At 36.9% G+C, this 27,607-nt stretch overlaps 9 protein-coding genes across 9 annotated transcripts; 5 read left to right on the top strand and 4 right to left on the bottom strand.

Moving 5' to 3' along the window:
• Nucleotides 1-2,137: 2,137 nt before the first annotated feature.
• Nucleotides 2,138-4,463, top strand: GCK72_022045 (uncharacterized protein; the record flags this gene model as incomplete). The annotated part of the gene is made up of 7 exons (XM_003094300.2): nt 2,138-2,182; nt 2,746-2,855; nt 2,920-3,109; nt 3,192-3,647; nt 3,697-3,996; nt 4,049-4,255; nt 4,314-4,463. 7 exons carry the CDS (start codon nt 2,138-2,140, stop codon nt 4,461-4,463), a joined length of 1,458 nt encoding a protein of 485 aa, XP_003094348.2.
• A 1,985-nt stretch (nt 4,464-6,448) lies between these two features.
• Nucleotides 6,449-7,221, top strand: GCK72_022044 (uncharacterized protein; the record flags this gene model as incomplete). Its single annotated transcript, XM_003094320.2, has 3 exons — nt 6,449-6,551; nt 6,647-6,790; nt 7,091-7,221. The coding sequence occupies 3 exons, from the start codon at nt 6,449-6,451 to the stop codon at nt 7,219-7,221; spliced, it is 378 nt and encodes a 125-aa protein (XP_003094368.1).
• Nucleotides 7,222-7,464: 243 nt separating this feature from the next.
• Nucleotides 7,465-7,943, bottom strand: GCK72_022043 (uncharacterized protein; the record flags this gene model as incomplete). The annotated part of the gene is made up of 3 exons (XM_053734619.1): nt 7,465-7,538; nt 7,586-7,812; nt 7,864-7,943. The coding sequence occupies 3 exons, from the start codon at nt 7,941-7,943 to the stop codon at nt 7,465-7,467; spliced, it is 381 nt and encodes a 126-aa protein (XP_053583532.1).
• Nucleotides 7,944-10,923: 2,980 nt separating this feature from the next.
• GCK72_022042 (uncharacterized protein) lies at nt 10,924-11,846 on the top strand (the record flags this gene model as incomplete). Its single annotated transcript, XM_003094305.2, has 3 exons — nt 10,924-11,110; nt 11,530-11,657; nt 11,706-11,846. The coding sequence occupies 3 exons, from the start codon at nt 10,924-10,926 to the stop codon at nt 11,844-11,846; spliced, it is 456 nt and encodes a 151-aa protein (XP_003094353.2).
• A 209-nt stretch (nt 11,847-12,055) lies between these two features.
• GCK72_022041 (uncharacterized protein) lies at nt 12,056-12,575 on the bottom strand (the record flags this gene model as incomplete). The annotated part of the gene is made up of 3 exons (XM_003094312.2): nt 12,056-12,193; nt 12,244-12,371; nt 12,416-12,575. The coding sequence occupies 3 exons, from the start codon at nt 12,573-12,575 to the stop codon at nt 12,056-12,058; spliced, it is 426 nt and encodes a 141-aa protein (XP_003094360.2).
• Nucleotides 12,576-12,857: 282 nt separating this feature from the next.
• Nucleotides 12,858-13,377, top strand: GCK72_022040 (uncharacterized protein; the record flags this gene model as incomplete). Its single annotated transcript, XM_003094313.2, has 3 exons — nt 12,858-13,017; nt 13,065-13,192; nt 13,240-13,377. 3 exons carry the CDS (start codon nt 12,858-12,860, stop codon nt 13,375-13,377), a joined length of 426 nt encoding a protein of 141 aa, XP_003094361.2.
• A 927-nt stretch (nt 13,378-14,304) lies between these two features.
• Nucleotides 14,305-16,168, bottom strand: GCK72_022039 (uncharacterized protein; the record flags this gene model as incomplete). Its single annotated transcript, XM_003094297.2, has 7 exons — nt 14,305-14,579; nt 14,650-14,740; nt 14,785-14,979; nt 15,024-15,177; nt 15,221-15,427; nt 15,885-15,965; nt 16,020-16,168. The coding sequence occupies 7 exons, from the start codon at nt 16,166-16,168 to the stop codon at nt 14,305-14,307; spliced, it is 1,152 nt and encodes a 383-aa protein (XP_003094345.2).
• A 341-nt stretch (nt 16,169-16,509) lies between these two features.
• Nucleotides 16,510-22,622, bottom strand: GCK72_022038 (uncharacterized protein; the record flags this gene model as incomplete). Its single annotated transcript, XM_053734618.1, has 12 exons — nt 16,510-16,734; nt 16,777-17,095; nt 18,031-18,221; nt 18,283-18,647; nt 18,695-18,896; nt 19,175-19,504; nt 19,551-20,056; nt 20,976-21,355; nt 21,403-21,647; nt 22,095-22,201; nt 22,278-22,524; nt 22,569-22,622. 12 exons carry the CDS (start codon nt 22,620-22,622, stop codon nt 16,510-16,512), a joined length of 3,171 nt encoding a protein of 1,056 aa, XP_053583531.1.
• A 1,997-nt stretch (nt 22,623-24,619) lies between these two features.
• Nucleotides 24,620-27,184, top strand: GCK72_022037 (uncharacterized protein; the record flags this gene model as incomplete). Its single annotated transcript, XM_003094315.2, has 6 exons — nt 24,620-24,631; nt 24,704-25,369; nt 25,499-26,019; nt 26,078-26,214; nt 26,657-27,006; nt 27,053-27,184. The coding sequence occupies 6 exons, from the start codon at nt 24,620-24,622 to the stop codon at nt 27,182-27,184; spliced, it is 1,818 nt and encodes a 605-aa protein (XP_003094363.2).
• Between the last annotated feature and the right edge of the window lie 423 nt (nt 27,185-27,607).

Raw genomic sequence — 27,607 nt, 5'->3', positions numbered from 1 at the left:
ATATTGTATTCTTGAATAGTACTTTCTAGCTTTAGGTCGATTTTCTTCCAGCTCAATCATGTTCAAGTACCTTCTCGTCGTCATTCTCCTCATCGCTCTCATCGAGCTGGCCACCGCCGATTTCTCCTGTTATTTCTCCGATTCCGTCTGCAAGTCGATCACCTGCAGAGTGAGTTCTGTTTTTTTTGTCTACAGTTCATTCGAAAAAGGAATGTTCAAATATGTATTTTTCCAGAACTGCAAAGTAGCCACCTGCATCACCGGAGACTGCGTTTGCACCCTTTGCGACTAATTTCATGGAGATTTCTTGTGTTTCTGCTTTTTATCTATCATCAATTCATTTTTCGAAAAAAATTGTTTGAAAAAAGACCAATCCCAGAATTATTGCAAAAATGATATCATGACTCAATAAAAACTTTTTTGATCGAAATACGACAGTTCTACTTTTTTGTGTTGACACCTCAGGACAGTTGTCATAAGAAATATGTTAAACAAAAGGAATTAGAAATGAACTTTCAGAAAATCCAAAAATTTTTCTTCAGATCAAATGGAAGAGTTATGTTTTCCTGGTATTCTTGCGTACACTTTCCAAAAATGTAAACATTTGACCCAGAAGAACCAGGTACATGGAGAAAAAAATCAAAGTTTTTTTACGACTCTAGAGTTTATTATAATACATTTCGAACTAATTTTTCTGGCATTGGAAAGTTATGCAGGGACAAACTTTGCGGCGACAAAATTGTTTACCAAAGATTTATTTTTATTTTTATTAAGTTATCGATATTTTTAAAGCTCCGTCCACAAAAAACAGAAATTGTCACAGATGATCAACCTAAAAATTATCAATGCAATCAATAGGGTTGATCTTCTTCATTATTTGCTCCAATATCTAATTATGATCATTTGTCAACGCATTAAACACTGAAGCACCAAACAAAAATAAATGACGTATTCGATTTTTTTCGAAAATTTGATAAGCCATAAAAATTTGAAAAGTTGCTATTCATGATTTTTGAAGAGTTTTCCGACAATGAAAACAGCAAACGGTTCTTTATCAATAAACGATGGAAAAAATAGGCAAAAATATTCAAAAAAATGTAATTATGCACACTGTGAAAACAAACGTACTAATGCGTTGTTATCTCGAACGTTGATCTGCCCCAGGTTGCTGTGGTGAAAGTCAATAATAATAGTAGTTTTGGGAAGTACAAATAGAGTTGACTAGGTTGAGCGCTTTCCAGATTGTTTATGATTTCATATTGAACATTCTTCAATCGACACGCTCTGAAGTTTCTAGATTGTGGAAATATGAAAATTTCGATAGTTGCAATATCCAGTTTCTATGATTTGATTCACAATAAACCTTTTAGAATTGGATACCTGTTAACCTCCTCTTTCTAAATACATCATAGATTATTTTATTAGATCACAGCTATGCGTCGAACTTCAATTGTCGTGATTATTCCCACGTGACTAATCAAATGAGCGTCTTATCATACTCGTATGTCTATAACACGCGCATTTTAGTATGCAAATCTAAAAGATGGCTTTTTTATAGGAAGCAGAAATTAAGAAAAAAAAAGTCTTGATAAATTTGATAATTTTATCAGGGGATCCCTCCCGATTAGCAACATTCCAGAACAACCGGTCAAGAAAAACTCTTGCCATCCAGAAACTCCTTTTGATCTGCTAACTAACTTTTCTGTTGATCACCTTTACTTTTAAGCCGGTCAGTAAATTTTTTTTAGCTTTATTTCATACCATGTTTTTGAATCGTCATGACTATCAAACCATGCTCTCAGCGAGTTTAAAAGTTCAACCCTTTTTCTCGTATCGGAAAAAGTACACTATAATTGAACTTCCGACTAAACCATACGGTCTATTGACGTCAATTAGCCCCCATCAAAAAACTCGTGACGAAAAAGCGGTGACTCCTGATACAGAGAACGAGGGGGACTATGTGAAGCTGTCTATCAAAAAATAAAACTGTTGATAAGAGAAAATTTGTGAATAAAAAGAGTTGCTTATCATTCTCACTTTCTTCTTTCCCGCTCACTCTTTCGCCTCTTTTTTTGACTTGTCTCTAAAAGTTTTGAATCTAATTCTAAATAGGGAAGGAAAATTTTTGAAAACGAAAATGACAACTCAACAAGAATCGTTAAAAACAAACATTACGATATCGGTACGTTTCAGATCGTTTTCAGAGCTGGTAACTACTGGAAAACGACAATTTTTATTAAATACTCATGATTTTATGTAATTTATGATTTTTTAGATCTAAAAATAAACATTTCAAATCATGGTCTTTGGATTTGCTAACGGAATGTTGGAGTCTGAAAGCTTTTAAATTATCAGTATGCTATTTTTTGGGCATCATGTTAACCAAACCTTATGATGAACGGCGTACTTATCTGAAAGATTTTTTCCTGCTTATTCTTTTGTCTTAAATAGTTCCAACACATCATTCTCTTTTAAACCCCTATAATTTGCTCTTGAACTCCATTTCCCGGAAGTTTGCCAAAAATCGATACGATTAAAAATTTCGATAGTTGAGAGACCACAACTGATAAGGAAACACGACTCCTAAGAAACAACCAACTTTTGAATTAAACGGAGAGAAGATTACACAGAATAAATTCAAATTTAAACTTGAAAGACCTCCAAAAACTTATATTTAATTGGAAACTTTTTCAGTCCACTTTTGATCAATTAGAATAATGAAAATTTTATTTTTAAACATTTCAGTCTTTCATCGTCATATTGATACCATTTCTTGCCATAACACTCATCACAAAACTACCAGAGAAGCCTGAAGCGCAGCTGGTGAAGGATAGACATTGTTACAATACTTGCAAGTAAGTTTTTTGGTAAAACAGAGTTTTCCCTTGAAGTTTTACTCTATGAATCCTAAATTTTCAGACTCCGGATAGTAGAAACTATTCCTGCAAATATCTCCTTCGGTGAGGACACTGTATTTCCATTATCCACATTTCGTGCCTGGAAGTCATTAATTCAAAATGCACAAGAAGAGTTATACGTGGCTGCCTATAAATCTAGTTTGCAAGGAAAACATGTACTTGGTGATTCCGCAAAGTACTATTCGGTCGAGGTTAGTTAGCAGTTTACAACATTCCTAGTCATTTTCAGTGTTGTTTAGCGCTTTTGGCCCTAATTAATTTCTTGTTTTCCAGGGAGATACCATCTACAACACACTCATGTCGGTCGGAAAGTCTCGAAAAGTGAACGTGCGAATGGTCGAGAACTATCCACCAAAAGACAAGGGTGACAACGCCGATGGAGTTATTCTTGAGAACTTTGGAGCAGTCACCCGCAAATCCATTGACATTTCGGAGTACATGGGACGTGGAAAAATGCACTCCAAGTTCTTAGTCGCTGATCGCAAATCTTTCTATCTCGGATCAGCGAATCTTGACTGGAGGAGTTTAAACCAAAAAATGGAACTAGGTGTTTTAGTAGAAGATTGCGAGTGCCTTGGAGAAGACATGCATAACATATTTCATGTTTTGTGGGATTTGAAAAATAAAGGAATTGATGGTAATGGTGCATTGAAGGTAAAGGCTGCATATAACAAAGAGAGCCCGTTGGAGATGCAAGTACAGGGAGCAAAAGCTCAGGTTTATATTGCGGTGAGTTTTTTGAAGAAAAATAATCAAAGTAGTTTTACTTATTTTTCAGACCTCTCCAAAGGAACTTAATAACCCACGCCGTACCTGGGATCTCGACGCCATCGTTTTCGAAATTGACGCTGCAAAGAAGTTTATTGATATCCATGTGATGGACTACTTCCCACTGTTCATCTACCGCAACCCACGTGTCCATTTTGCAAACATTGACGACGCTATCCGACGAGCTGTAGTTAGAGGTGTTAAGATTCGATTTTTGGCGGCAGCGCTACACTATCCAGATATTGGAACACGATTTTTAAAATCGTTAGAGTCATTGAATGGGTTTCATGCTAACGGGACAATGGAAGTAGTAAGTCTCAACCCATACCAGACATACTGTATTTGATTACATTTTTTTAAAGAAAATATTCAAAGTACCACGCACAAATATTGAAAGTATAGTAATCAACCGCGAGCGGCGGACTCATAACAAGTTTATGGTCACTGAATCGGCTGGAATAATTGGTACTTCTAATTGGTCGGGTGATTATTTTATGGGCGGTACCACTGGAGCTGCTATTGTGATACGGCAAACGGGAGAAAAGAGACCTTTCGTGGATGAGTTGCAGGTAAGAACAAATTTTATTTAGACTCTTTAACCCATCTAAACTCTATTTTTCTTTCCAGGACATCTTCATACGTGATTGGGAAAGTGACTATGCGCATCCATTGGACGACTACTTCGAGAAATGCGTCACCAGTAATACCGGAGATTTTTGTGAAGGAAAAAAGGACCCTCGTCTTTTTGCCACACCGACAAGTGCAAACGCTGAATAACTTTTCTTCCAACAAATAGTATTTTGAAACTAAACTTCTGAAAATTTTACTTACGAGTTTGAAACAACTGCTTATCGTTTCTGTGTATATAGATTTTAATAAATTGCTCTCACTTTTTTGTGGTTATTGAAACAGTTATTTTACTTCGCAAATATGGTGCCCACATTTACAATTGCCGTTATTTCAATTGCGTGGTATATCGATAAAATCTTATGGTTTTTAGTAAGGTCAGTCAATTAATTTTCTATATTAAATTGATGATATCAAAATCAAACCTTCGTGTCATATATTATTAGTTTCATATGTTCTTATGTTCTGAAACTGTGCAATTTGAAATTTAAATCTTCACCTCTACTAGCTATCAGTTTGTGCCTTGATTATCTAGTGGTCACCACATATTGCTTCTCAACTTTCTTTCTTTTTTCTTATAATTTGGCGGTGTCCGATGATGGCTATTTCTTTGCCTGCCAAGGTTACTTTACACTTGGTGTGTGTTTCTCTCTGCGTCTACTTCTCCAAAAAACCATTTGAAGTATTGAGAAGAGAGGTTTTACAAAAGGAAGAGGAACTCAAGGACACCATAGGGGTCATCTCGATATGAGAGGAGATGTCACTTTAACCTCTTCTTTTTTCAATCGGTTTCGTTTCCTTTTTCATGATATAAAAGAAAAGAACAGCGGTCAGTTAAGATATTTCCTTTGTTCTATAGGTTAGTGAACCTTGAAATTTTGATGTATGACGGTGAGGACGTGAAAAAACACCCACTAGTTCTAGAACAAAAGAATCACGGTTTTCAGTTAGTTTCTAAAATTAACTCAGTTTTGACATTAAAAATGTTATTCAGATCTAATTTTGGTGCATGTCTGTAAATTACCTAACTGTTTTTTTTTGGTTTTTAGTTGTATTCCATTTTCTTCTTTGGTTTGTCTGTAACGGTCTTTGTACTAGAGTAATTCTATAACAGAGTTTTAAAAGTTAGACCAACTTTCAATATCTTACAAAAATTGAATAGTCGAAAAAAGCCTCTGATGAAACCAAGTAAAACGATATCATGTAATACAACGAGATTTTGATAGAGCTAAAACAGTAGAACGACATGTTTTTTTATTGAATTTTACTGTAGTTTCCAAAGTATACCTTACAGATTTATTGTATATGACAGTATGAAATTTCAAGATATCTATGGATTCTCTATTACTTAGATGTGTCAATTTTCACTAGAATCGATTTATTTTTTGAATAGGCCCCATATTGTTCTATGTTTTTCCATTTTGTTCTCTCAAAATCCTCCAGTATACACATGATTTAGTCTCGAATCTATATTGATTGGCATTTTTCTCGATTCAATTTCGTTTCCTTTTCCTTTTCACCAAATTCTCGACATTTTCCCTCTCTCTCTCTCTCTTTCTTTTTCTGTACCTACCTAACTTACAATACACACATACACATATAACTTGTTTCCTGTCCTTTTTTCTTCCCACCCTCTCTCGCCCAATCATTTCGAAAATTTCGAAATTTTTCTCCTTCGTCTCGTCTTCTTGTTGTGAAGAGAGGTGAAGACATTGTAACAATTTTCGACTGGTGTCAGAAAAGAAATTGAAGGCGTAGGATGGTGTTGACTTGAAGACGAGAGGGAAGAAGAATTCACTCTGGGAATTTCGATTACAGACACCTTCTTTTCTGAGGAACTAAACTTTAAAATTGATTTTGATATGGACTCGTTTTTTGGTTTTGTAAATTGGTGACCATTAGACAAGACGAAATGGTTTTGTTATTATGACGTGATTAGGCAAAATTGCAAATAAAACTTTTGTTTTTCGCTTCTTTCTAAGTAAATTCGTTCTAATTCATTATGTTTCACAATCCTTCTTTCTTCAAATTTATCTTGAATCATACTAAAATCCTTACTTATCAAATACCCATGGAAAACATTCCGTTTTTTTTATTCATCGTAGTAGATGTAGTTTTTCTTGATTCCAGATACAATGCAAGCATTATGGCCATATAACAGTAACACAAACACTGGGAATCTACCAAATTATAGGCATATCACATGGGATAGGTACTACGTCAATGAACACTATGATAGTAAGTTTTTGTTCAAAATAAGAGTAGTTAGAGAGATAAATTGGTCAGTTCTCATGTTTAGGAATCAATTCCAAGTGAACTACCTTGATTTTCAGAACACGTTAACGTTAGTAGCGGTGTGGCGGCTGGTGTTACGATCGGAATATTTTTTATCGTTTTTGTGCTCACATTTGGATGTAGAATCTACAGTCAATATGTTGACAGGGGACAAGGGTCCAATTCGAATCCACAAAATGGAGGTGAGAGTTTCAATATCACAGTGTAACATTCTTATACATAAAACGGATGTGGGAATTGTCCATGGAGAAATAACTCAAGTTTTTTTTTATTTTAAAAGTAATGTCCTTCATTTTTCATATTTCGACTGTTTAAAGTATAAAAAAGTAACATAATTACGGAAAGAAAACTATTCGCTCAAAAAACCTAATTGTTGGATATTTTTACTTTGAAAAATCCTCAAAACTTCTAAAATTATCCCGTTGAATTTTTTCTGACACATTTCATGTTCTTTCATGTTGGCATACGCACACTATTTACAGAAACAATAATGAGTGAATCAATAGCATCCGATATGTGGATATGTGGTCGACCATCTGAACCCCCACCGCCATATGAAATCGCCATTTTTATGCCAACTACTTCTCCATGCAGTAGTGTTGTTAATGTGTGACCAGTTTCACGTTCGTTCATTGTATTTTTGTATTTCAAATAGTTTTGTAATTAGTGTAAGTTTCTTCACGCCATGACTTGTATTTGCTCCGGTTTTCTTTATTGTTAAGATATGAACTAAAAAACATAAAAATAAAATAATTTGTTTTTTAACTTAGGAATTATCAACTACTATTTATTTGACGAAGTATTTTGTACCAAGTTATTGATATTCCTTGGTACGGATACCACAACCACGTTGCTATTACTTTCGGCAAAGAACCGATGGTTGTGGAATTTTTGGAGGAACGAACTGCTTTCCATACACTTTCGGCGAACCTGAAAACAAAGTTTCTTGGAAAAAAAATGAAAACTGACCGTTTTACTAAAATATAGTAACAGGATCGGATGCGTTAATGTAAGTGCGTCACTTGCAAACGGAGTCAGTAGCGGAATCCAACGAAGGAGAACTCTCACAAGTTCTGAATCCAGGCTAGTTGCCATATTTGTTAGATAATAGTTAGACACAGTAAGACTTGTCAAAAATAGATCAATCACGAATACGGTGAATGCCATAGAGAACAGCGAAGTTTCCGGGACTCTAACACCTTTTCTGAAAAAAAGAAAGTTGATGTTCTGTTTATAAACGTCACCTAAAACTTACTTTTTCATTTTATATAACTTTATTCCTGCTAATATATTGAATGCAATATTTATCATAGTTAGAATTATCAAGGATGGCATTAAGTAATAGTAGATATTGCTTCGACCCTGTATATTTTTTCTTCGAAGTTTCTTAAACTTTTCAGAACTTACATAAGTAGTGTCGATGAAAAAGTTGGCGGTTGGGCTCCAATTGAAAAATGAGCGATTTTGAAGTATATGCCGCGTGAATAGGATAAAAGGCACTAAGAACATTGAAAGGATTATGACCCAGAAGTATTTCAGCCAGTACTGAATATATATTTTGAAATTAGGATTTTCAGTTCTGGATAAAATTTGTCTTATTTGCGTCCAAACTAAACTCACCCTCTCACTATGAACTGGAAAACATATAGCTGTAAAACGGTTAGTACAAACAAAGCAGTTGAATATATATTGAGTGTAAGCGAACTCAAAGTGCAATGTGTGAAATATCGATAATGGAAACATATTATCAGTGTTATTAAGGTTGAGACTACTGTAAAAGTCCGAAAATGTCCCCGAGACATCAGTATTCTGTGGTAAGCGGAGAGTTACAAAAGAGTTAAGGTAGGTGCAGAGGTTCTGAAGGCTCATAGCCAAAATTATACAGAATGTTTATCTATTCAAACATACCATAAAATAACCAACGCAGAATAGATGAAAAAAAGAACTTTTAAAAGTACCCGAATTTCTCAGAATAACACCTGTTACCCATGTGTATATAGTCATTGCCGTTATACCATAGGAAGTAGTGATCATAAATTTTGCATTTGTTAGGAGATCCATTCTTTGTGATAAAAAATTATATAGTGACTGAGAAGCAAGTTGTCGGAAATCAAAACTGAGAGATATGATGAAGTAGAAAATGCTGAAAATATTTTTCTGTAGATGATTGTCACTTGGGAATCTGTTGTCGTCAGAAATTTTTTAAAGTGAAATTGACGTCAGATGTAAAGTAGATGTAGTTAAGACGATAAACGGTTGAAATTAGTCGCTAACTATCACTTTTTGAAAAAAATCAGCATTTCTATGCAAAACTTCACAGTACCGTAAAAGAGTAGTTGTCAGCTATCGTCAAACAAAAAGAAAAAAGAAGATCAAATTATAAGAAATCAGAATTACAAAACTCCACAAAAGGTTATCATCTTTTGTCATTAATGGGATTTAAAATATTTCTGAAAAGCGGAAAATAAAGCGGAAGAAAACACGTCATAATTTTTAACAATGAGGACATATTGTTCAAGATCTTATAATGAAGAAACAAAAATAACAGAAGTATCCAAAAAATGTTGAGATTTCCGCTATCATGATTTCAAAATAATTTTTTCATACTCAAAATGTATCTATCACATGTGTGGTACATGCGCTTCATCGGACACGGGCGGTTCAGGAAACATAGTTTTGAAGAAAGGTCTGTTGAGCACGTATGATCTTCCTATACGAGCAAATGATTAGGATTTTGCTAGTGGAGATGAATCTAACATATTGTCAATGTGTAGATGATCTACTTCTGAGTTTCTTGCACTTATTAAGAAACAATTGTTTCCCTCACACAGAATCAAAATTACTATTGGCAGCGCTGCTAACTGATTTCCCTCGTACAGTGCTGCTACTTTCTTTTTAACTAACTATCTACAATCTTACCCACAAACTCGCTTCAAGCTATTCGGCCATCAATCAAAAAGCGCACAAAATCTTACAAATGAAAAAATCCTAAAATAAAGTTCCCCAATTCTATTATGCCAGACTACCTTCTGATGCACATGACCAACTTTTTGTCTTTTTTATAATCTTCAGTTTTTGTATGTTTGTGACATTTCCAGGCAAACAATTTTTTCTTATGGCACGAGGGGGCACAAGTACATAAAAATGGAATAAAATGTTTAATTTGGAGACAGGGATTTTGAATGTATCAAAGAACTTGGAAGAGCGTCTCTATAACTTTCTTGTTCTATTTCTATTTTTCATCTCTGTGGCAATTTTAGTTCCGTGTTGAGTTTCCTTATTGAACAGTTACTTTGGGTTCTCATCCGACTTTTAAATATTTGTTTCGCAAATAAACCATTTTAACAGGCACAAAACATGGAAAAATTGACAGGTGGGGTTCAAAAACTCATTATTGGCCTCATGAGCAAAAAGAAACGTGGTATAACGAAGAGCTTCAATGAAGTTTGAGATACTTTTGTTTATAAAATGGAAAAGAACTAATGTTAAGCAGATAATATATGTTTTCTTCCTCAGGTTCGGCAAACTGATAATTTTCAGATCTTAAAAACTAAGAAAATCATACATTTTGCCTTATCCGGTTAATTCCCGAAAGGTGTGCACATTTATCATGTTTAATTCTGACCTTCAAAAGTTTTGAATTCGGTTTTCAAGTTATTTTGGTTGAAGAACTATTTCTCGAGGGATACGGAAGCATATTGATCAGGGTGAGTCATAGAATTTTTGAAAAACTGTTTTCTGTTTTTTCCCGTTTGTCAATGGGTTATTAATCTATGAACAAAGTTCTTTAGCTGTCATATCATACTGATGAAAATTTAACTTAAGTAAACTATGACGATTTTTTTAGTTTTCTCGTAATCAATGCTAACGTTGCTTCTTTCAAAATGTTTGGCCATTGGGCATTGATATCTTCTATGCGTTCCTGATATTTTTTTGCTGTCTCTACTCAATATATTCGAAGTTCCTTATTTACCTGCTTTCGTGAAACGAGGGGTCGGACTATTTGCGTTTCCCCATTTCTACTTTCCGCCGCCACCCCTTCGCGATCAACAATAGAAAAAAGAAATCACATGAACATAATAAAAAAAGAATAACCAGTCAACACAGTCTACTGTTTAACTTCTATCCTTCGTTTTTTCTCTCGCTAAACCTCTCATTTGATCGTACTATTACCCTTTGGCCAACATACAGTTCGCTTATAGGTTAATAAACAAAAATGACGTGTTTGTCCTGCGAAAAAGTAAATTTCGACATTCTTCTGATCTCAAGTGACTCATTTCAAAACGGTATAAAAGAGTCGACATTTTTGTGAAAAATGTATCCACCTCGACTAACAATGAATTTCATCCATTTTTTGGCTGTTTTCTCCGTTTTATTCGCTTCCGCCAGTGCTCTGCTAGGACTTATTGGTTCCAAACAAGGTGTCACTGTCACTGGAAGACTCATTTGTAATGGACAACCAGCTAGCGGAGTGCTAGTGAAAATGTATGAGGATGGAACTAGTGAGTTGGTTTATTCTGATTGAAAAGATGGTATGAGTTAGGAAAGTCAATTGAACTAATTATTGAAAAGATGTATAATTAAAAAATTTTGGATAGACATTTGAACGACAATATTCTCATCAAAATACTCTATGTGGTTTGAAGAATTCGAAAATTTCTATACCATTCATCAAAAAACCAAAATAACAAATCGAAAAACGAGCCCCTTTGTCAAAAGGAGCTCCGGTTCGCTCTCTTTTATGTCGCTCTCTTAACTGACAATTACTGGAAAAAGAACTGAGAAAAACAATAACTTGTCTCTTAATCTTTAAAAATTTGGATGGGAGACAAAACAAATCACGTAACCGTAAAAGTTTAGAAAAAAACACAATTGAAAACAATTGTAAAAGACGATAAACAAAAATTTATTCATTTTTCAGTCTACGATAGCAAACTGGACTCCCAAAAAACTGGTGCTGATGGAACCTTCCGAGTTTCTGGCTCACAGAACAAAATCCGAACAATTGATCCAAAAGTGAATATTTATCACAAGTGCAATTACAATGGGGTGAGTTACTAAGCCACCCAAACAAAAAATATCCTGATTGAATTTCAGCTCTGCTCCAAGAAGGTTTCTATCAACATTCCAAAGAGCGCAGTAGTCAGTGGATCCGGCAATAACGCCCGCAATTATGATATCGGAACGATCAATTTGGCTAACCGATTCAGCGGAGAATCTACCGATTGTATTCATTAGGAATTTTTCATGTGTATTTGAATAATGAAATTATGTCTTCAATGTTGTAAATACTGTACTGTTCTACCTCAACTCTTTCAAAAAAAATAAACGTTTTTCATTCTACTTTGCAATTTTAGAAAATATCATTTGTATTATTTGAATTTATCTCACTTTTAAATGTATACATTTACAGAAAAGTACAAGTATATACAAAAAATATAAAGTATTTAGTGAATGCAATCAGTAGTTTCTCCTGGGAACTTATTAGCCAAGTTCAAGACTCCAATATCGAAAAGTTGAGCTTCTTTTGTTCCTTTTCCGACGGCATTTTTTGGTACATGGATAGTCACTTTCTTTGGGCACAACTGAAATATTTTTTTCTAATTCATTCGAAAAATATTAACTGGATACTTACGCTGTGATGGTTGCATCTATGATAGATGTTGATCTTTGGGTCAATCTTTCTGATTTTTGTCTGAGATCCATTGACACTGAAAGAACCGTCTCCGAGAGTGTTCATGGTGTCCATTTTGGTGTCGTAGACTGAAAATGGAATACTTTACATCGTTTTTCATAATTCGACTTACCGGTTCCATCCTCATACAATTTGACTTTCACATCTTTTGCTGGGGCTCCATTGCATGTCAATTTCCCGACTACAGTAACCTTCTGACCTCTGCCAACAATACCTCCCAATGCATGGGAGAGTACAATAAGGGAGAGAATAACTAGGGCGATTTTGAACATTTTGAAAAAAAAAAGACGAATGAAGTTTTAGAGTTCTGGATTTGGCGGGGTATTTATGAAGCGGTACTTAGCGGATCTCTAGAGATCAGAAAAACAGAAAAATAGAAACAGAAAGGATTCTGGTGTAAAAAAACACATTTACTTGGTTTTCGTGTTACACAAACAACAGTTGTCATCTGGTGTCAGCCTTAGATTCTATCCTTCCATCTCTTTTTATTTCTACCCGAATCCCCGAATCCCAGAATTTTTCGTTTCATTCTGTATTGATCAGAAAATATCTCAATGTTCAAAGAATTCGTGATTCTATTTTCCTTATTTCTGCTCACTGATGCGTTAGGGGGCATCGTCGGAAGTAAACAGACGGTCACTGTTGTTGGTAAATTGGTGTGTAATGGACAACCGGCCAAAGATGTCAGAATCAAGTTGTTCGAGGATGGAACTAGTGAGTTACATTAAAATTACCTCAGAACCTAATTCTCAATTTTTCAGTTTACGATACCAAACTGGATTCGGTAAAGACTATTGCTGATGGAACATTTAAGGTACAAGGATCCCAGAACAAAATCCGCAAAATCGACCCCAAAATCAATATCTACCATAGATGCAATCACTCTGGAGTGAGTTTCACTGTCGAGAGTTTTTTTCAAAATTATTATCTTTTCAGCTATGCCCAAAGAAAGTGACCATCCATGTACCAAATAATGCCGTCGGGAAAGGATCAAAGGAAGCTCAACTTTTTGATATTGGAACTTTGAACTTGGCCAACAGATACCCAGGAGAGGGAACTGATTGCATTCATTAAATTTTGGCATACTTTTTTAAAATAAAATGTTTTCATTCAAGTGTGGTTATTGAAATTTGATTGCGGTGGAAGATAACTATATATATATATATATATAATGTTTTTCTTGACAGGAAAGTGAACTTGTTCACTGAATACATCTTCAAAAAATGGGACATTTCTCTCTCGCGCATTTTTTCACTTCACTTTCTATTACCTGAATGCGTGCAAGAGTACTGGCCTTCGGCTCGTTATCACTGCGATGTATGTAATAAAGTGGAGTGGCGTTCGGAACTTTCTTCTGAAATAGGAAGGAAATAAACAAGATTTCTCAGCAATCTTACTCTCTTTTGGTTAGGATGGTAGAAGAGGTCGACCGGCTTGCAATGCTTTCCCTCTCCTCGCCACTCGCATCGGATGTGAACGCAGTTATCAGAATTCACAAGTACCCCTTTCATGGTGATAGCAGAAGAAAGAGATGGAATGAGAAACAGAAAAAGAGCCAGACGCATCATCACACCACACAGGATAAACAGTCTCCACATCTAGGCGAACTACTTTACTTTTTGCCAATCGATCTCAGCCTCCTTTTCTGGCGATGGGTGGCAACGATAAGAAAAGTGAGTCAGATTATGCATTTGATAAGGTAGTTCGGTGTTGTGGGTCACCCAGAATTATTATCTTTTCAGCTATGCCCAAAGAAAGTGACCATCCATGCGCTAAAGAATGCCGTCGGAAAAGGATCAAAGGAAGCTCAACTTTTTGATATTGGAACTTTGAACTTGTCCAACAGATACATAGGAGAAGGAACTGATTGCATTCATTAAATTTTGACAAACTTTTTCTTAACTAAAATTTGTTCATTTCAGTGGGGTTATTAAAATTAGAGAACTTTATGATCTGTCTTCAAACATTTAACACCAACCAGAAATCAAAAACAAAAATTGATTAATAATAGTCATCATGACTCCGAATATCCCCAGTCATTGGGCTGTCTTCGATCGCACACCAATCTTGTCCTCGAATTACTCGCACGTACCCTTCTTCTGCCCAATCACCCCATGAGTTTTTAATAATCCAATAGTTGTAGGATCGTCCACGGTTATCTCGGATTGTGTCATATCCAACAATTATTCCAGCGTGCCAGTCTTTGGCGCCTCTGCAGTCATCGTCGATAATGACACCTCTCTCATAATGTTTGAACTGTTCTCCCACTTTGAAGTCTAAAACACATAGGATAATTTTAACTCAAAATTTAATAAACACAGCCAATGCTACTTAACGAAAACTCACAGACAGCCACTGGAGCTCTCCATTTTGTGAGCACATGAATGATCTGTTCCTCAGCTTTCCTGGTGTTGATCCTTGCAAAGTTGAACGATTTCTGAATTACTACTGCGTTACTGCTCAGCCAAAATCGATTCCTACCGCTCTCACAACTCTTTCCGTCATCCTTGCTCGACATTGGTCTGTCGAGTACGCACGTGCTTGATCATATGGATAATCTTCTTCGGCCGAAAGTCCGTACCTTCTGACATACTCCACACCTAGTACCAAGCTACCTCCCTGACAACCAGGGGTTCCCTCCGTTCCACAGTCGCAGAGTTCTTGATCCGAGAGAGACTGAAACATATGCTTTTTAACAGTGTCGATGTTTTAATACTCACTGTAAATCTCCCTTCATTCGCTGCATTGACTGTCTCCACTAAACCAGCCACCGCGAACCCCCAACAGCAAGCACACTTTCCTTGATCCTTGACAGGACCAATTATGAACCGCCCATTCACTTTTTCGGTTCTCAGATCAAAGTAGTCGGGGTATCTGGAAGGTTCACAATTATAATTAAATTGCTTTGCAGGCTTACCTCGTCGATCTCCGTTTATGTCTTGTTTTGTTTGTCTCGGTTGCGCGAAAAAAAGATTTATCTTTTTCCAAGTCGAGCATTGGAATGCCCGTATTATTTGGAGCAGCGTGAGAGAGGCGGCCACTGAACTCTTGCGATGATAGATCAGCAAATTTGTTGATTGCGAACTTCGTGTCGAGTCCACGTTCGGCGGATTTTGCGTTTAGACTGAAATATGACAACTGCTGAAGTAAAGATTCATGGATAACTGATGAAAGTGGGATTTTGTTTTTCCTTAAAAATGAAAATTTAACTTAAAACTCAGGAGTAGGCTTCTATCAAATAAGGTGCAGCCCAGAGATGTTGGGATGCAAAGAATTCTTATCCGGAACTCGGGATTCCCAACATCTCTGGTGCAGACACGGCATGTGTTAAATCTGAGAACACCAGGTCCCCAACAAGCAGATTTGATTTTTTTCGAGTCGCGTTGCGGTTTATATTGACTTCGCCTCAACGATATGACAAATAAATAAATATATATATATATATATATACCCTTCGCAATGTGCTAAATTCACCAAAATCAAATAAGGCCCAAGGCTAGAAATTCTATGCTATTGAAATTAAATTTTGAATTAAAAAAATAATAACAAATAATTAGAAATTTTTGTCGTTGAAAACTTACGCATTAACACTATTGTATGACTTCACAAAGTTGTTGAATCTTTGCTGAGCCTCCGACTCATCCTTATACTTTCGGTGGTATCTGAAAATTGGAGTGGGCGGAGTCAAAATGGATCTAGCTGAGTTAATGACTTACTTAATCTTAAAATCCTCAAAAGCCTTATAAATCTCGTCTGGATTTTCACGATTGACATTAATCTCAAAAAACTCGGGCATCTCGAATTTATCCACTGAAATTACTCCAAAAATGGGCAAAGCCGTCAGAAAAACGGTGAAATATCGCATGATTTTCTGAGAGGGAAAGCAGCAACGTTTTCGCGTTTTAGGTTACGGTTGGGGGTTTTAAGCAGAATCGGTATGTTTTATGGAGCGCTCGTAAAATGGTTTTGTTTCGTCATGTAGCACAAAGAAAATTTCGGGAAGGGTTTGTAAAAAAAATCGGGGTTATGTGTTGCATGACGGTTCAACGATTTGTGATGCTTGTTTAATAATGATATAACATTTCACAAATTCAAAAATAATGTTACAACAAAATGAGGTCATTAGGATGGAGGGTTCAAAACAAATAAATTACGAAATTGAATAAAATATGAGGAACTAGAGGAAATTTACAGAAGAGGTTATCATTATTGTGGTTCCATGATATTCATCATCATGAACTCGTATTCAAGTGGGAAAAATTTGGGAAAAAGTTGAACAGTTCCAGGTAAATGATTTTGAATAATTATTCGGAACACCGAAATGTTGACTTTCTCCATTGCATCCCGTTCGTTGGGTAGCCCCTCATCGACGACGTTTCGCAGTAGATCAGCATGGTAGGCGTCGATGATTTCACGGGAAATGTTACGGTACTGAAAAAATTTCATTGTTTTAAATTACTAATCCTCGCTTACCATTAAAAACCGCCAAATTTCTAGCAGCATCAGATAAGTCTCATGACAGGTAGCGAAACGTTCCAAATCAACAATATACAAGAGGCGAGCGTTTAAAATATTCCCTTTCTGCGCCAACATCATCCAATTGTGTAATTTTTGACGAAGCGGCTCTGGAATCGTTCTGTGCTCCGGGAACTTTTCGGTCTCGTTGAGCAGAATGGCGAGTTTCGATTTCATAATGGGGAGACAGAGGGCGAAACTACGGGTTTCCGACAGAATTCGAAGAATACCGTCACAGAATGGCGACTGCGCGAGGCGTTGCGTGATTTCGACGTGTCTGGAAAGAAATTATTCGTTTTTAGCAGACACTCATTTACTCGACTCCGGGACGTTTCGCAACGAGACATTTTACAGCCCAGAATTCCACAGCCTCAATTTTCCTTTTTTTCAGTGATAACTTGACTTTTTCAGATAATAAATTGTTTGAAAATTCTAAAAAATCCTTTTTGTGCTTTTCATAAAGGGGACCACAAGAGATTTTGTCCCAGTGGTGGGCGCGAGTGAAGCTGAGCTTCACTCCAAAATCCACGGGGGGAGGAGAAATGTCTGCGTCTCTCGCTGTCGGCAATGGTGGGGCGCGCTCTCTCGCGCTCTCTTCCCCCCGCGCTGTGGCCGCTGCCGCCACGGGGAGAGTCACTAATTTCACTCCGCGCCCACCACTGTTTTGTCCAAAAACCGAAAAAAATTCAAAATTGTTTTTTCTCGTAGTTGGTTGAGGAAAATTTCTTGTGGTCCACATTATGATTTGTACCGAAAAATCGAAAACAACATTTTCGAACATGTTTGACCAAAAAAACCGAAAATTTCGAAAAAAAATTTAAGAAAACTGTCTGAAAAAAAAAGTTTTTCGGAGGCAAAAATCTTGATCGTAAGAATTTCAAGGGAAGACTCCGGAAATCTATTTTTGAGGTCAAAATTGAAAGAAATTTCAGGGAAAATCAAAAAATCCACTATTTTCGTTCCTTACCTTTGGAAAATTTCAGCAGAAATTTCTAAACTTTTTCGAAAATGTCTTCGTCCGAAAAAACCAAACAATTTTTCTTATAGCACTGATGAATTCACAAAAATTATTATTTAGACTTCTCAAACAATTAATTGTCTGGAAAAGTTAAGTTATCACTGAAATAAACGAGAAAATTGAGGCTGCGAAATGTCTCGTTGCGGATTGTCCCGGCAGGAGCCATTCATTCAGTGAATCCTCATTTTCCTTACCTATGAATATACTCTGCTTCACTATCCCAATCATCGAAACGCATATCTGTCATGAGCGAATCTTTGCAAACAACCTGCATCAAAGCATTCGCTAACTGTCTGCTACATGTAATTTGTATTTTGTGATCTCCAGACGAACACATGAGACGAATCGCGTCAAGCACCGCGTAAATACGCTGAGTGGCGTCTTCCTGGAAAAATTTTTGAAAAACTGTAATGATCAGCCGGAGATTAAATGATAAAATCCCTTACATTCACTTCAATATATTTTCCCGATTGCTCGTTGCCACGTCGTTTCTTCAGCTGTCCTCTATGCAGCATGTTCACCGCCGTATCCCTCATTTTGAGTGATTTCAGCCCTTCTAATACAGACGGTCCATCTTCTAGTTGCACATTGTCAAACAGCTTCTGCAGACCAGATTCATCGATAAGACTCTCCATTTGTTCGCCTAGTTCTTCATTAAATAACTTTTTCGAGTCGATAAAACAGGCGGTAACGAAGAAGTTAACAAACAACGGAGATAGTTGAGCGAGGCCGGTGTCGAGGTGTTTTCCGAAGAGAAAGCAGAGAAATTGACTGCGAAGCTCTTCGAAAACCACCAGACCGCTGAGATTATCTGAAACTTGTGGGGGGTTTTCGTTTTTTTTTTTAAACGAAACGAACCTTTTGTCACTAAAAATAAAGTGGATTTCAGCATAATCGCGAATTGAGTCATCAGTTTATACATTTGTGACACTGTAATTATCAGTCGTCGACTGTTTTTAATCGGTTTTCCACGTCGAAGCGGACCACTCGCTTCACGGATTGACTCAAGAAATTTGTCGGTGGCTCGTAGAACTGCCATCGCGTCTCCCGATTTATTTTTCTAGAAATTCGAATATTGAAATATTCTATTTTACTCGGATACTCAGCAGGGATGTGCGGAATTAAAAATTTCGGACGTTTCGAAAATCGGAAGTTTTCCGAAAAATCAATAAATATGCAGTGAAAACTAAAAGATTTGTAAACTTTGACTCAAGTGTGACGTTTTGACACCGAAAAAATCGGAAACTTTCCGGAGGAAAACAGTTCCGAAAAAATCGGAAATTTCGGAAAATTTTGAATTTCCGATTTCCGTTCCGCACATCCATCCCTGATACTCACTTCCATCAATTCCCAACACAGCTTATTCGTCTCCCCGAGAAGTGAATTCAAGACAGCGCCAACGTACTGTCCGGGGTACAATTTCCAATAAGCGTACGGCCGAATCGGTTCCCTCTCCGACGGCTCCGTCGTGAATTCCCATTCCAGAAGCTGTCTAATATTATATAGAATATTCAAATGAATTTTCGTTTTGTTCTGCTTTTCCAGATCTTCCGCGTCGAAACTATTCTCGATGAGCATTTTGAGACTCGAGAATTCCCTCCACATGGTTTCCATTAGTTTCGGGTAAAACGGAACGGTCGCCGATAAGTACGACATGAAAATATAGAGCTGTAACACTAACTTTTACAATTTTCAGCATATTACGGTTACCTACATAATTGGGTTCGGTAAACCTAATGGTCATAATGAATCGGAGCGCAATTTCAGCAGCTTTTGTTTCGTGGAAAGCGATGGAGATTGCATGAAGATGGCGAATAATTGTGGGAGATTTTTCTAGGTGTCTCGTTATTGAATCAATAATAAACTGCAATTTCTCTCCAGACGAAAATAATTGAATCGCCGGATGCATTGAAGGGCACTTAAAAGCTCCCGATGAATGTGCGATTCTGACTAATTGGTTAATCATGACATCAAGCACTGGGAAGCAGTCCCTCCCAATATTCTGATTGGCCTCTTGGTATTCTGGGAGATTCTCTCCTTCGAAAACATCGTGCTGATAGATTAACTCAATCAATAATTCGAAAATCATTCCATGAGTCACTGGATCCACGTCACCAACAATTTGTTTAATGAAGTCAGTATAGGTGATGGCTGGGAGAATGAGCGATTTATCGACAGCCTGCACATGACGAATCGCACGAACAACGTTGAATGGGGTGACTGAAAACAAATTTCTCTCTTTTTTTCGGTTAAAAACATGATTTATCTGTAATGGAGCTATACATGTCCGGATTTTTTTTCACTCGATGTATTTACCGGAAAAAACGGCGAAAAACAGAAAACCTATTTTTTGCACACGTAGCCTCATGAAATTTCGTCAAAATAGACGCATTTTTTCCGAATTTTACTAGAGAATCGGATTTTCTCCAACTTTTTTTCTTTTTTTGGAAAAACTCACCAAAAACGCTCGATTTTAGTTTTGAAATATCGTATTTTAACCGAAGTTCTCTAATTGTAATCTTTACTGTATAAAAGTTTCAAAAACTGCAAAAATTCGCATTTTAATCAGTGAAAGTGCAGTTTCTCCACATTTTTCACTTTTTTAAATATACAGACAAGCATTTTTACAGCTAAATATTCAATTTTCACGAGTTTTCCAGATTTCTCCCTTAAAATCCTCATTTTTCGCTCTAAAATCAGAAGAATTCAGCATTTTCAGCGCATTTAGGTTGAAATTGAGAAGAAAAGCCAATTTTCAACACAAAAATTGGTGAAAATCGCTATTTTCGTCAATTTTTTTTAACCCAGAAACTTTAGACTTTGCCTCCAAAAAATTCTTCAAAAATCGTAATTTTTCGGCCGAAAATACCGATTTTCATCGTTTTCAGCCGGATTTTCACTGATTTTCACTGATTTTTCGAGTTTTTGTCATGCATATGGAGAAACTGCACTTTCACTGATTAAAATGGAAATTTTGAGGTTTTTGATAGTTTTACAATTAGAGAATTTCGGTTAAAATACGATGTTTCAAAATTAAGGTCGCGCGTTTTAGTGAGTTTTCCTAACGAAAAAATAACAAAGTTGGGAGAAAATCTCTAATATCCGAGCAATTCCAAACAATGTGTTCAAAATTACGCACTCAAATGACAGTTGTTGGTGACAAGAATCTGAAGAGTTTTTATCGAGCAAGTAACCAATTTGAAGAAAAACGCGAATCCTAGTCGACTGGATGTGGTAGCCGGTTTTTCACCGCCCACTCTTTCCGGTTTCGAATCCAAACTATCCAAAATTAATTGCGAAACTGCCTCCTGTAATTGTGGATTTCGTTTTCCCATCAAAAAGTTGAAAACATCGGAGATGGCTCGAAATTTGTGCTCATATTCCGTCTGAATAATATTTAAAACAGCGGGTCCAGTAGTTTGAGCATTTAAACGAGTGGATATCTCAATAACATATGTTTTGAATTGCTCGGCGCCGGATTCCAGCAGATGTGTGATTATAGTGCCTTGCAGAAAAGTTCTGAAATAAAACGTTTCGATTTTTGATGTTTAACACTGGAAAATTACGCAATATGAAGCCAAATCCAACTAAAATGCTGGCCATGTCGACTGGATTCAAATAATACTTTCATGCAACCCTCGGAATTCTCATTTAGCGCTGACGACAGAATCATATTCATCAGAGATAGCACTTTCTCAATTATATCAATTGATTTCAGAATTGACAGCACTTCTCCGCTTTGTTGAGCATGAATCATCGCTGGACGTCCCGCATTTCGAAGTGAGAGTTCGGCGGAGAGCTCACAGAGAAACTGAAATTCAGTTAATTAGGGTACCGTAAAAACTGTAATATAGGCGCATGCGCCTTTATTTTTCAACCTCTTTCTGAAAGTGCGCCTCTATTACAGGGGCGCCTCTAATAGAGGGTGCGCCTCTATTTTTCAACCTGCTCGTCTGGCGATTTTTTAAACTTTCAAGTCATCAAATTTTCAACAAAACTAACATTTTCTCTGACAAAATTACACGAAAACCCCAAAATTTGCAGTATTTTGAACGAAAATGGGGTTTTATTCTGTTTTTTTCACGAACTTTGAAAAAGAATTGTTGAAAACCAGTAGAAATATTTTAAACGTATTGAGGGTGCGCCACTATTATTCAAACCGCCTTTTAGGGTGCGCCTCTATTAGAGGGGCGCCTCTAATAAAGGGGCGCTTCTATTACAGTTTTTACGGTATTTAGGATAATTTTGTATGTCCCACCTGAAGACACTCTTCTAGACTACTTTTTCCAGCTCCTTCTGTGAAAAAGTTGGTGTAAAAATCCAGAAGTTGACATGTCGCTTCTTTGACTGTTGTTATATTTGTCGCTGAAAAAAAAATTAATTTTTTTTGATGTAAAGGGAATTAGTGTGTTTTTTGTTTCTTTTTTTTCTTTATTCTTACTCAGTGGCAATTTCTCCTTCGCTGTGAACCAATGGTGGACACATTCATGAATCAGCATTCCCGTATAATGATAAACGGACTGGCGCGCCGCCGGAAAATCATTGAAAACCTCGATAGCAGGTTTAACAAGATTCTCAACACTTGTTTCATTCACAAAACATGGACGATTTCGATAGATTCCAGATATATCGCCTTGATTCGCCAATTGGAAAAATGACTCGTATTCAACAACGATTTTTTCGTAATTCTAAAATTTTCCAGAATAAATATTGTTATTTTGGTGCTTCGAACCTTTTCTAACGCTGTTTTTGGTCGAACTTCAGTTTTTTCCTTTTCAGGTTCCATCGAAAATCACCTGAAAACAACGGAAATTAGTTTGTGCTTTCGAAAAAAAATTGCGCCGTAAATCGACACAAGATAATTGTCTGCGTCTCGCACTCTCTACCCCGTGCAAATAGAGCGCACTTGCAATACCATTCGAACATTTTGAGACCCCACCGATTCCGAGGAAGAAAAATTCACGGGAAAAATATTCCCGGGAAAATGGGCGGAGCCAAGCGCGCTGATTGGCTGCAAAATGCTAATTAGCAAGCTTGCGCAACTGATTAGCCAATCAGCGCGCTTGGCTCCGCCCATTTTCCCGGGAATTTTTTTCCCGTGAATTTTTCTTCCTCGGAATCGGTGGGGTCTCAACATTTTATTTTTAGATGTATAAGTATTATATATAATGAATAATGACGTCGAGAGCTGAGGATTCTTTCTTGTTCGAAAATTTGAAATTACTTTCAAAAAGAATAGAAACTAAGTGTTCATAAAAGTACGTGAAATGCCAAATTAAATACATGTGCGCTGAGAAAAAGCAACATGAAATTGTTATAGTTTTATGGTCAGGACTCAGGAGTTTATGACGAAAAAATAAAAAAATAAAACTTTTTTTTCACGCTAAATTTCGAAATTTTGAGCTTACAACGGCCGATTTCTTGTGGGTTTTTCTTTCTTTTTCTCATTGGCATGAAAATTGCTCGAAGTAATAACCCACGACTTGCGAGTAAAAATAATATTTTCATCACTGCAAAATCTGAAATTATTGGAAATATACCAGTCCCCCTGGTCCAGACTTGAGACTGTTGCTATTTGTAGCAACAATGGATGCGACGGTATTCGCCATCTGGTGAACTGCAATGAAAAAATTATATACACAGTCAATTATTTCATAACCCCTAAATATGATGCAGACCTACATCTGCATTAACTCATCACTTGAATACAATGTACAAACGGATTACATGTTTTAAAAGTTGCCCGTTGTTGGCCGGTCGGCCGACGACAAAGAACATTTCCACGGTGGGTAACACTTTTATCATCACGTGTGTTTGACATGAACTGTTTTATAAAATACACAATGTCTGTTGGCAGAGAGAAATAATAAATGATCAATGATGTCGGTCGAACTGTAAAAATTGGCGGGGAGTAGTGCCAGGCAGCGACCATTAACGAACATTATGCATGGTTTGCGGAATTTTAATGGGAAAGAGGAGAGGGTTAATATGTCAAACATTGCAAAGCTGTTTCCAGAAATACTGAACAGATGTGATACCGGAGACAGTGGGAGCGAACCATTGACAGATAAACAACAGCCAGATAATTCCCGTAAGAATAAAAAAACATTTGGTGGTACGCCACGGGGTTTGGAGTACTGGAATCAGCCGAGCTCCCTCCGAATCAGCGAAAATTTCTCGGAAGCGCGACGGTCGAAAAACTGTCCAAAAATGCAGGAAAACTGACATAAATCATCTCAAAAAATGGTCGATTAAGTGGAGCGTGTTTAATGTACTCATCCCAGGAGCCCGTGGTAGGTTAAAAGAAGTAGAGCTTATAAGATTTTAACATTTTGTTAATACCAGCCTGCAGAAGGCAAGCCAGGAAAAATTTCTCGAAATTTTCACTTTCTCCTGTTAAAAAGTTTAAGACATCACGACTGAACAGTGTGCAATTAAAATAAGTGTGCACTTTGACACCCTCCAACACCACCAGGAATTTAACGATCCACTTTTAACGACGTAAATTCCTATTTCTCTTCAGAATCTTCAAAAATCATAAAAGCTGAGTATTCCCCAGTTACCGACTCTCTCGATTTCGGATACTATCTCATTTAAAATTTTCCGAAACTCACTGATAACGAAAAGTGATTTCTAAAAGTCAAGAATGCTTTCTGCGTCTCTTATGGGAAAAATTCAGTATAAAAACCATTGCTTATCAGTAGGGAAACTTTGGTGCTCACCTCCTTGTAATCTTTAAAGACGTCGTTTACTAACTCGGTGATATTGGAAAAAAAGTGAACTATGGTTGCTATTGTAAGTTTTTTTGCTAATGTTGTGGGTTTTTGAAAAGATTCAGGGTAAGATCTTCAATTAAATCATTTCCAGGCCGCATTCTCCAGTTCCGGTCGTGATAAGCCTTCCCATAACCCCCAATTAGGAATATTTGTATATATCTTGGCTTCTGCTGCAGTTATCGGTGGTTTCTTATTTGGGTATGACACTTCTGTGGTATCAGCTGCAATGCTCTACATGCCAGATGCTCCCGGACTGAAACCAATGGATACTGTATGGCAGGAGGTGCTTGTTAGTATTTCGCCTGGTATGGCCACTGTTGGATCTTTGATGTCCGGAACTTCCTCTGACTATATCGGTCGTCGGAAAGTTATCCTGGGAGCTTCTGCAATTTTTACAGTCGGAGCACTTGTATGTGCAGCGTCTGTCAACAAAATAATGTTACTAGTTGGTCGTGTTCTTCTTGGAATAGCAATAGGATTCGCTTCAATGATTGTTCCAGTGTATCTGGGAGAGACAGCGCCAACTCATATCCGTGGGATGTTGGTGTCTGCTTTTGCTCTTATGATCAGTTTCGGACAAGTCGTCGCTAATGTGACGGGCGGTGCATTCAGTTATATTGATCCGTATAATGTTGGGTGGAGATTGATGTTTGCCTTTGCTGCGGTCCCCTCGTTGATTCAATTTGTTTGTTTCATTTTCCTTCCAGAGACACCAAGATGGTTATATGAAAATGGCTATGAGACGGAGACTCGTGAGGTGAGATATAGGAAAATAGAAAAAAGGTGTTTTTTATTTTGATTTATTTGCTACTATCTGAAATTTGTTTGGACTTACTAGTTTAACGAAATTTCCCTCCTGGTGCACTTCTTAATCCAAATGTTCTAGGTGCTCGAAAAAGTGTACAACGGTGACAAAGAATGGGTTGAGTACGAAATGGCAGAGATCATCGCTTTCAACGAAGACCAGCAGAAGGAAAATGAAAAAGTCCAGCAATCGGGACCAGTCATTTGGCGTATCCTAAAAACACCGCATGTTTTGAAGGCCTGTTTCATCGGTAGTATGCTTCAAGCCTTCCAACAACTGGCTGGTATCAACACAATTCTCTACTACACTGCCGATATCATCCGGTCATCTGGAATCTCCAACAACCATACGACTATCTGGATATCTGTGGCTTTATCTGTCTGCAATTTCATTGGGCCTTTTATTCCAATGAGTTTGATTGAACGAGTTGGTAGACGTATCATTTTCCTTTTTTCTTGTGGATTAGTTGTTTTGTCGTTAATTTTTATTGGTGTAGCATTTTTATTAGTCAACCATGATTCGGCGGCAACTTATCCGGGTAGTCAATATGGAAACAATTTCAATTCCTCGTATCCAGATGCCAAAGGATGTATGGCTTATACGTAAGTAGTTGCATAAAAAAGTAATAACTTTTTGACGCGAATCTTACCATAATTGCAGAAACTGTGATTACTGCGTCACCACAGATGCATGTGGATTCTGTCATGATGCCAACACCAAACAAGGATACTGCCTGCCTGCGTCTTCTAACAACCCGGAAGTGTTCTCAAGTACAGGGTCGTGTACTTCTGAAAATGGTGAGTATAATAAGATTGAATTTTTAAAGTACTATACGCCCTCGCATGTCATTTTTTAAAACAGAACAATAGTCAGTTGTAACGATAGTTAAACGTATGTAAATCCTGTCCAAAGTATAGAGCATTGGCGGGGAAAGGAGTGAGACAGTTTTGAAACACCAAAAAACATATTCTACGTTTTTTGGCTCTTTGGTTTTGATCTTAACCACCCTGCGCATTGTTAACCAACTAGAGCAAGACTGACCATTCCAGTGACCATTATTCAAAAATTGATAAGTACGTCCGGTTGGTCAGCTATAATATATTCTACTGGTCATACAAATTCTCTATAAACCGATTTGAGAGGAACATGTAAACAAACTCTCACACTAGAACACATGTTACAGTAGGAGGATAATCTTTTTTTTAATATTAAGCAGACAGAAGCATAATTTTTTTTCAGGCGCCATCCCAAACAACTTCCAATGGGAGAAATACTACTGCAACACTCGATACACTATCCTCCCGATTATTGCTTGTGGTGTATACCTTCTCACATTCTCCTCCGGTTTTACATCATTGCCGTGGGTTCTGAACTCAGAATTCTATCCAATGTGGGCCAGAAGTACTTGCGTCTCGATTTCCACCACATCCAATTGGGTGTTCAATCTGATCATCGCGCTGACATATTTGTCATTGACGCAAGTTATCGGAAAGTATGGAGCGTTTTGGTTGTATGCCGGATTGACGGTGATCGCCTTTGTGTTCATTTTGTTTTTGGTACCTGAAACAAAAGGATATTCTATTGAGGAGGTTAGTAAAGTGAACTTTTTTTTAACTATTTTGGAAAACTTTCCAGGTGGAAATGCTATTCATGAACAAAAAACAACGAGAAGAAGCAGAGACAAGACGACGAGAGACAGTGACAGAAGTGAGGAGTCGAATGAATAGTACAGTCTCTTTTGGTGGCCATCAAGTGCATAAATATTGATTTTTGCAATAATTGTTTTTTGGATTTTTTTGAAATCCAAAAATTTATTGTTAAATGTTATACATTTTTTATAGTTTCTAATAAACTTATTTTCTTTCAATGTGGAAAAGATATGAGAGCAATGAATAACACAATCAACAGCGACAAGAGAATTTTAGGGTCAATCTAATCTGAGACAGATACGCAGGATACTCTTTTTTTAAATTATCAAATTTAAAAAAAATAAAATTTAAAAAATTCAATTTTTTATACCCTGCTCAGAAGCCTTCGTTTATTTTTCAAAGCAAAATACTCCCTTGTTAGCTGTTTTTTCTGCTTATCTTAGACGCTAACACTTAAAACTTGATCTTTTGACATCGAGACAAACTTACCGAGAAACTTTTGAAAATCATGAAACCAGTTTTCGATAGGGAAGAGGGTCAG

The sequence above is a fragment of the Caenorhabditis remanei genome, chromosome V (assembly GCF_010183535.1).
Source record: "Caenorhabditis remanei strain PX506 chromosome V, whole genome shotgun sequence".
Taxonomy (NCBI): Eukaryota; Metazoa; Nematoda; class Chromadorea; order Rhabditida; family Rhabditidae; genus Caenorhabditis; species Caenorhabditis remanei.
This window is presented reverse-complemented; position numbering and strand designations above follow the sequence as displayed.